The 9,070-nt window shown below is 37.2% G+C and overlaps 2 protein-coding genes across 4 annotated transcripts; both read right to left on the bottom strand.

The window, feature by feature from the left end:
• Positions 1–588: 588 nt before the first annotated feature.
• LOC144010292 (cholesterol 24-hydroxylase-like) lies at positions 589–7,019 on the bottom strand. 2 transcript variants are annotated; one of them, XM_077510554.1, is made up of 16 exons: positions 6,927–7,019; positions 6,079–6,125; positions 5,932–6,009; positions 5,774–5,855; positions 5,625–5,698; positions 5,436–5,522; positions 4,347–4,485; positions 4,152–4,262; positions 3,007–3,169; positions 2,844–2,909; positions 2,386–2,458; positions 2,226–2,310; positions 2,039–2,149; positions 1,860–1,948; positions 1,013–1,079; positions 589–933 (listed from the first exon to the last, which is right to left on the bottom strand). In XM_077510554.1, the coding sequence occupies exons 3-16, from the start codon at positions 5,985–5,987 to the stop codon at positions 781–783; spliced, it is 1,356 nt and encodes a 451-aa protein (XP_077366680.1). In that variant the 5' UTR covers positions 5,988–6,009; positions 6,079–6,125; positions 6,927–7,019; the 3' UTR covers positions 589–780. The 2 variants fall into 2 exon arrangements, with proteins under 2 accessions (XP_077366680.1, XP_077366679.1); XM_077510553.1 differs by lacking the exon at positions 6,927–7,019 and having other exon boundaries at positions 6,079–6,514.
• On the bottom strand, positions 6,865–9,062 carry ccdc25 (coiled-coil domain containing 25). Of its 2 annotated transcripts, none has more exons than XM_077510556.1 (9): positions 8,853–9,062; positions 8,724–8,771; positions 8,614–8,653; positions 8,397–8,448; positions 8,244–8,319; positions 8,038–8,162; positions 7,767–7,969; positions 7,640–7,685; positions 6,865–7,551 (listed from the first exon to the last, which is right to left on the bottom strand). In XM_077510556.1, the coding sequence occupies exons 1-9, from the start codon at positions 8,875–8,877 to the stop codon at positions 7,522–7,524; spliced, it is 645 nt and encodes a 214-aa protein (XP_077366682.1). In that variant the 5' UTR covers positions 8,878–9,062; the 3' UTR covers positions 6,865–7,521. The 2 variants fall into 2 exon arrangements, with proteins under 2 accessions (XP_077366682.1, XP_077366683.1); XM_077510557.1 differs by having other exon boundaries at positions 6,915–7,551; positions 8,059–8,162; positions 8,853–9,061.
• Between the last annotated feature and the right edge of the window lie 8 nt (positions 9,063–9,070).

Here is a 9,070-nt window from a genome sequence, read left to right as displayed (position 1 = left end):
TCATAATAATGCGTCCATTCACAGCCAATTTACGGTTCACAGCTGTGGCTTGATTTTTTTTTTTTTAAATTCATTAACTTGGATTTAGTTCTAGCATGTAAAGTTAGCTTTGTCAAATACCGGTCAAAAATAATAATAAAAACATTTGTTAGAGTTGTGGTCGGCAAAAACGCAAGCACAACCAAAGCCTTTAAATCCGTATTTGTTGTCGTTGTTTTACGGATTAGTTGAAAACATTTAAATTATTTGCATTTCAAAATACAACTTAGTGAACTTAAATTGACTTCGCACTACTCTTTATTGCTTCTATTTTGATTTCAAAACAATAAAGGTAAACATATTTCTTGACCAACATTGACATCCAGTGGCCACTTTCAGTAACTACATGAACGGAAGCATTCGACGTATGAATTCCAATAACCCACACAAAAAACTGTATTACTGTACACAAAATGAATCCACAGAATATTATTGTATATAATCCTTTTCTAAATGTAATTGTGCACTGTAGTCACCTTTTGCATTTTCGCATTCAATGCATCACTAAATATCAGCATTGCTATTGCTAAAATAATGAAAACAATTCAAATAAAAACACATTTATGACATGAAAGTGCATTTATTGCTAGTGATTGAATTACAGGCAAAACAAAAGTTTTAATGCTCTAAAAATCAAGTATGTCATCAGTAGTGCAATAATATCAGTAGAGTGATTATTTTAAACAATATTGATGAATAAAGTCGAATGAGTTTGTGATTGATCCGCCCATTTTCGCGCGCTCACTGTCCGCGGTGCTTCCTGTGCGTGACGGCGCACACCACGCCGCCCTTGGGCCGCAGCGTGCCCAGGTCGCGGATTTCCAAGCTCTGGCCCGGCGTCAGGACGAACTCGAACCTCTGCAGCAGCTTGGCCATCACCACTTTGGCTTCCATCTGGACACAACATGACACAAAAGCTACTTGGGCTGATGACGGCGATCTTGATTTGATTATGATTATTTTTTTAAATCACCTGAGCAAAGTTCTGTCCCAGGCAGGAGCGCGGGCCGAGCGAAAAGGGGAAGTAGCAGTAATAAGGCCTTGCAAAAAAATAAAAAATAAAAAAAAATTAAAAAGTGTCATTATTATTTGAAAAGTACAAATCTAAACAAATGTTCTAATTTAAAGAGAGAAAGAAAGAATACTTACATGGAAAATAATATGTATATTTTGTCAAAAAAAACAGTGATGTTACGAGAATAAATTCATTATCACTCGCTTTTTTTTTATTAAAAAAAATATACTAAATTTGTTTTTTTTCCTGTATGATTTATTTTAATCATCTTTTTAATCTGTTGATTTCAATACAATAAAATCGTATGACTGACAATAAATCCTTGTTGTGAATGTACCTTTTCATTGATTTTCAAAATAATAACAATAATAATATAATAACAGTCAAACATGAGCGTTTTTCCCCCAATGAAATAACTTTTTAAGCAAAAAATAATTGTAGAAAAAAAAAAATGGCGTCATTTAATCACAATACCGTAATCAACTTTCTTTGTTTGGTCATAAAAAAGAAATAAATGTTGTCATTTTATGAAATTGTCATAATTTTCTTAATTCAACAGTTTTAATAACAGAGTTGTTTTTTTTTTAACTTACAAGAATGTTGATAGTTTTCAGAGAGAAAAAAAAAAACAGTAGTAAGGATGAAAAAAAAAAAAAACATATCCTGTACGTTATGGAAAGTACATCAATCATATTGTCCTATTTTTAAAAATAAAATGAATTCATGACAATGAAGTTGTTTTGGTAACGAGGGAAAGTTAGAAATAATGTGACAAGAATTAAAAAAATAAAATAAAATATCTCACTTGGGAGCGTCGGGATGAAATCGATCCGGGTCAAATTCCAGCGGATCCTTGAAGAACTTTTCCATTCTGCTGGATATGTACGAGCTGAACTGAATTGAACCCACAAAAAAAATAAAAATAAATGAACCGATCCTTATTTTCCTTTCTTAGTTTTTTTGTTTTTTTCCCTGTAAACTTACGATACAGACGGCCCCGGCTGGAATGCGGACGCCGTCGACGACGAGGTCGTTGACGAGCTCGCGGGACGTTCCCGGAGCTGTCGGGTACAACCTCAAAGTCTCTTTCAGAACCTTCGAGTGAACAACAACACGTTTGAAGTTGGAAAAAAATAGTCTGTTGTTCTAGATATATATTTTATTTTTTTACCTGTGAGAGGTAAACAAGTTTCCCAAGATCGTCGTAGCTGATTTCTTGTTTCATCCCGATGATGTCGTCCACCTCTTTCTGGGCTCTACAAAAAAAATAAAAATAAAAATTATTAATACATTTTGTTGTTGTTGATGTTGTTGATCTTTTCTTGTCTCACTTTTGCAGGATGTCAGGATGTCTGGCTAGCTCCATGATGCAAAATGCTAACTGGTTAGCCGTCGTTTCCTGTCCTGGAAAAGCAGAATGTTGACTAAATATGGAAACATTAAATTATATTGTTGTATAATAGTTTTTAAATAATAATAATAATAATAATGATGATAGTAATAATATCTATTTCAATGAGTTCATACAACTAATTGGAAAAAATACAATGATTATAAATCATTTAAAAAAACCATCAAATAATTGATAACACATTTTAAACAATAAATAATGATGAAAAAAATTCAACAATATTTTCACAAGTTTGGGCAAAAGTCAGGTTAATCCGGAACCATATTAACTTGTTAGTGCACATAAAATGAGATTCTTCCTTCCCCTCTGATGTCCCGGAATGCCCACTCCAAAGCGTCGCCATGGCAACATGACTTCAAATCACATTTCAAGTCTCACCGGCGATGAAGAAGGTCACAAAATTGTCCAGCATGAACTCTTCGTCTTCTTGGGTCATGCTTTCCTCTGACAATTCAAAAACAAAAGTCAAATATCAATAAACACATTTTGGAATCGATTTTTTTTTTTTTTTTGAGCGGATGGAATTTGGGAATAATCGGACCTTTCTGGGCCGACTTGATGATCTGCGTGAGGATGTCTTTGGGCACGTCGCCGCCGCCGTGGACGGCCATCTTCCTGTTGTGGATCCAGTCGGCGCCGGTGGAGCGCAGCAGCTTGCAGGCGGCGCGCACTTCCGCCACGAAGGCCCAGTTTTTGGGAAAGAACTGGAAGCGAAGTCGCGGGATTATTATTTTGTCAGACGTTTATCGAGATGATTTTGGAGTCTCCATATCAATGATTGTTTGTTGTGTTCAAAGATAACTTCAGTGCTATTATCCTACAATTGTGCAACAGGAAGACGGAGGGAGAAATTGGAAACCAAAAGCAGAAATTCAACAAACGTCAAATTTGAGCGCTTTCCAGTTTTTCGGCATTTAAAATGTAAAATATTTTTTTTACTATTTATTTGAATGGTGAACTTCTTCTTTACTCGTTTTTGGAACTGCAGTAGGCTGCAATGTTCAGTTTGATTTATTTGGAACTGTTTTTTTTTTTTAAATAATTATGGCATTTATTTTGTTTTTTACGTATTAATTCATGAAATTTTGTAACTGTTTAAATTCATTTGACTGCATTTTTATAATGTGTTAATATATTATTTTCTTTTATATTTGATAATAAAAAATGCTATTTACTTTTTAAAATTGTATTTATTGATAGTATTTATTTATAAACTAATGGAATCAATTAATTTGCTCTTTACTTTATTATTAAATGAATATTTTTATTTATTAATCAATATTTTATGTCTTGTATTTATTAAAATAGTGTTTATTTAGTTAATTAAATATATTTATTGCTATTTAATTTACTTTTAAATCATCTCCTACATTCATTATTTATATATTACTATTTTGTGGTGAATTATTTAAATGAATATATGTATGTATTGTATTGATTCAAATAGTGTTTATTTAGTTAATAAAAAATATTTATTGCTATTTCATTTACTTTGAAATTATTTCCTACATTATTATATTTTGTGGGGAATTATAACATGAATGAACTAATTACTCGAATGACTTCGTTTGTGTGCATTTCACAGTTTTATTGATTTTTTAAGAAATGTAATGTATTTAACGTCGTTTCTATCTGCCTACCAACGATCACGTTGCCGAAGCTTGAGGACGCTAAACGTTGTTGTACCTGAAAGAAGACGTTGCGTATGTTGTAGACCATCCCTTGCAGGCACGTCTCGATAGCTTTGGGGAACGGCGACGTGTTCTCCAGCAACTCTAAATCCATGCCGAACGCCACCTGAAATAACAAACTGACACTTTAACAGCGTTGCATATAGATTATGAGTAAATTTTTGTTGTTGTCAGGTGATATGTGTCCCACCTTGATGATGACATCCAAGGTGACCCGGTTGACCAAGTCCAGCATGCGGGCCTCCGACTTTTTGTCGGCGACGTCCGCCAGCTTCGTCATCAGCTTCTCGGCTCGCTCGTTGAACGTGCCCGTCAGACTCCTCAGGTACCTGCAACACGCGTGCAGAAATGAAATCGGGTCGATGCACATGCTTAACTCATTTACTCCCAATAACGTATAAATACGTTTTTTTTATGTTCTAAGTGTCCCAAAGACGTATTTATACGTTTCTTTGTTGTTGTTTTTTAATGCTAGAGCATACAGAAGGCTTTGATGCAGCCTCTCAACTGCAAAGAACGGTTGCAGAAATGGTAGTTATTACACAAACGGCCAGCAGGTGGCAGCAGAGCAAAGTAGATCAACAAGGGCCATGTAGAAAAAAAGCTCGATTACTTGAAAACTGATGAAACTTAGCGCTCTTCTAATGCTAATTGCTGCAAAACGGAAACAGATAGAAACATACTTTTTTTTCCTGATGAAAGAAGAGACTTTAATCTTTCTTTTGATAGGTTCCATGCTTTAAAAGCAATTGAACCAAATATTCTGCGGGCCTTGCAAAAATCAGTCAAAATCCAGTAAAACAGCCGGGAGCGAACGGGATTGCGAAATGTGAAAATGGCTGCCAGTGAATGAGTTTACAAAAGCAGTCTTACTTAAATGTTGCTATTTTTTTTTTCACTTGTTATGACCGAAAAGACATCCGGACTTTCAATCTTGAGGTGATGAAATGCAGCACGGCTTCCCCCAGAATGCGTTTTATTTTGACAATTAATAATAATGTATGTATATTAGTACAGATTTGCAAAAATAAACAAATACATTGCGAAACATACATCGCACTTGCACATCTGTGCGTGCAAAGAGGAATACGGGGGGGGGGGGGTCTCGTTTGACTGGATTCTTCTTGTGTGGTTGTTTGTGTGATTTACTATCACACAGACTGCGTGTGACACACCCTATTTTATATAATAATTAAAAAAAACACACACACACACACACACATACACAGCATTGGTTATTGATTGACTGTCTGCTTGATGACAGATGAAAAGAACTCACAGGCTGCTGAAGGCGGGGTCCATGATCCGCCGTTGTTTATACCACTGATCGTGATTCCTTGCTGTTACCAGGCCATTGCCTAAGAACCTGCAAGTCACAAACAACAATACAAAAAATATATATAGTATATGCAGTATGAGCTTATCTTTTTTTTTTTTTTTACTATGTACATCTCGCTTGATAATTCACCTTTGACCAAACATACTGAAGAGCCGCTTGTGGAGGAACATATCTTTGGGATACTTGGAGGACATCAACATTTCCTGAATGCGTCAAACACAACACGACTGATTCACAATTATGTGTATTTGCAAATTTGTCATAATTTGACTGCATACCTTCACCGTTTCTGGACAGATCACGAAGACAAGAACGTAATGCAAAATATTGACCTTGTACACTGCTCCATAACGCTCGGCCCTGTCAACGTTAGTAACATGATTAGTACTGTCAACAACAACAACAACAACAACAACAACAACAACATTAACTTTACCACTCCAGAAACATGTCGTGCACCAGACCGTCGTTTTTCATTGTCCTCAAAAACATTGGCGAATGTCCGAAAAGAAAGCTTAAAAATACCAAACAAACTTTTATTAGAGGTGAAATGATGAACCCCCCTTTTTTTTTCCTTCCTTACCTTTCCCTCGGTGGTCCAGGTATGTGGTCGTACTTCAGGTGCACATACTTGACGTAGGCGCAGTAGCCGAGGAAAGCGAAAAACGACACAAACAAGAGTAACCCGAGCACATGAGCGGTCAAGGTGAAAAGAAAAGTTAAAAAAGACATTTTTTAAAAAAACAAACAAACATTTAAACTCGTCCGGATAAAGTTCGTCGGTGTTTCTGCAAAGGGGGAGGGAAGTTGTCGGGAGAACGAACGCGTTATCTGTATGTGACGTCACAATAATGCGCCGAGGCGAGTAGCGTTTTTTTTTGTTTGTTTTTTAAATAAACTTCGATTTAGCGATAACACAGTAAAGTTACCTAAGCCAAATAACGATCGAAATAATTGCAAGATAAAAGTCTGGTGAGATTTGTGACTTCATTTTAAATACTGGTGAAAACGTGGGAACGGCCAAAAAAAAAGCCGTCAACGTCTAATGAGTAAAGTGACTATTAAAAAAAAAAATATTTCAACAATCAGTTAAATTAAGTTTACAATGCTTTAATACCACCACTTCGTTCTTGCGGTATGATTATTTTAAAATACTAAGTAACGTAAACACATGTACATATTACGAGTCCAACACTGCCATCCAGTGGCCATTGTCAGTAACTGCAATAACAAACGTCTGAAAAAAAATCAATTATGCATGTTACGTAATAATTCGTGTACAAATGCATGATTTTGCACTGTTTAGTTTTAATTTGTAGTAATGCAAAGTATTCAAAAAGTACAATTGCATCTTTACAGTTATTTTTACTGCTTTTGGTTGTCAAATAGAAGCAAGTAGAACTCAAGTAAACACGTGCAATAAATGCTGACCGTGTAGTGGAGTCCCCGCCTGACTTCAACGTGAGTTCATGTCCCACTCAGTGATGGAGTGAATGTTTGTCAGTCTCTGTATGTGGCCTATGACCAACTGGCATCCAGTCCAGTGTGTGTTCAGCCTTTCAACACCTGTTTACATTTCCACTTCAACAAAGTCCAGACTGTGTATGTTTAAGATATTTAATAGAAAATGTATTGGATGGGATGTCATTATATGAACATGTATTGTGATTCTTTTTTTTTTTTTTTTTTTTTTAAATAAAATGTATTCCATTGTTGTCTTGCTGATGAGCTGCGAAAACGCATCAAATATGGTTTTAAACAGCTGCATGAAAATAAATTTGATATATCGTCAAACAGCACTGATTGTAAACGCTTGACATGCAAAAAAAAAGTGCAACCAGTCGGTCGGAACATGACGCGATAAGTCTTACGTCCCTCTGCTTGTCCCGTGGAGCTTTAATGGCGTCCTCTCTCTCTCTCTCCAGGACGCGGCGGCCATGTTAGTTTGGGGCAGGCACTGTTCCGTTTGTCCCTTGTGTTATTATTATTAGTATTTTTTTTTTTAACGTCATTGTTGACATCCTCCTCACATGAAGTCGTCGGAATCGTAGCCTTCCTGCAGAGGGGACGCATTTGCAAACGTTAGCGTTAGCTTACAAGCGTACAACATCGCTAGCGTGTAGCCAGTTAGTGTGCGCGCTCGCCTCGTTGGTCTGCATGTTTTCGCTCTTCATCAGCGAAGTGTAGCATCTGCTCGGGACAAACGATACATGGGAAAAAAAAAAAGTCAATTCAAGTTAAATGCACATTAAAAGGTTCACGCCGACTGACTTGAGCTCCTCCATCTCCTTCTTCTTCTTCTGCTCCTCCTTTTCACGTCTCTTCTGCTCCTGCAGCTGCGCTTTCTTCTCGTCGCGCTCCTCGCGGTCCCTCGACTCCTTCTCGGCCGCCAGGTCCGGGTAGCGCTCCTCTTTGGTCTTCTCCAGCCGGTTCACGATCTCGTTGACTTTCTTCTCCACGGCCATCGTCTTCACCTGAAGCGACACAAAACGTCACAAAACAAAAAACAAAACAAAAAACAGCGGTTGCCGTGACGACGAGCCTCCGATGCCGATCCGCCGACCTCCTTTTGTCGATGGAAGCCGATCTGTCCCACGTCCATGTCGCCCGTCTTCTTCAGGTTGGCCCACGGTGTGTAAACCACGCCGATGTTGTTCATTTTACAGCCTGCGGGGGCGACGCGCACACCCGCGCTCGTTGGACGCGTTTATCATGAACATTTAATATTTTCGTATTTCTAAATGAGACCTTGGATGCTGTTGTTTTTCACCAGCTGCGCACAGTCTACCAACACCTCCGGAGGAATATCGTTGATCGGCACACCCTAGAACAGGAGTTTGATGAGGCAAAATATAGTAGGTAACACTATTAAAAAAATATATTATATAAATAATCCATTACCTTCGGCAAGCGAAGATAAACATGAGCCGATGACAATTTGTCCACATGAAACCTGTCAGAAAATGAAGTAGTTTAAACTATGATATCAATATTATCACTAAAAAAAAAGCTCCATTATCATTTCAATATATACAGAAGTAAATCAGTAAATTTAAAAAAAGATATATCGAGGAAAAAATAATTTATTTGAGACTATTGTGCTTGTGGCGGAACTCACCAGACGTCTTCAGGCCAACCATACTTGATGAGATCTTCGTCTAGGTGTAACGTAGTTGATTAAGTAAAAATTTAACAATAAATACATAAATATTGCGTGCATTAGCTTACTTTCATACTTGTCTTTTCCCATGTAAATGGTGTAATGAGGCTCCACAACTGAGACGAGAACAACAGTAAACTTGTGAGCAACAAATAGGTGCTAACCTGGCTAAATAGCTAACAAGACTTCGCACTCACCGGCACTTGTGAAGTAAAACACCATTTTTAAGGAGGTTAAAACAAGACTAAATAATGAAATATGAACGTATAGCTGAACTCAGCCAACAAAAAAAAAACGTTGGTTTAAAGTGGAACTATTTCGCGACTGACTTGCTGTCTGTCACTTCGCGCATGGAAGCCGTGAACCCGGAAGTTGTTATCCAGCGAAGGCGGCGGAAGCAAAACCGACGTTGACT

Source organism: Festucalex cinctus, chromosome 21 (assembly GCF_051991245.1).
Source record: "Festucalex cinctus isolate MCC-2025b chromosome 21, RoL_Fcin_1.0, whole genome shotgun sequence".
Lineage (NCBI taxonomy): Eukaryota > Metazoa > Chordata > Actinopteri > Syngnathiformes > Syngnathidae > Festucalex > Festucalex cinctus.
This window is presented reverse-complemented; position numbering and strand designations above follow the sequence as displayed.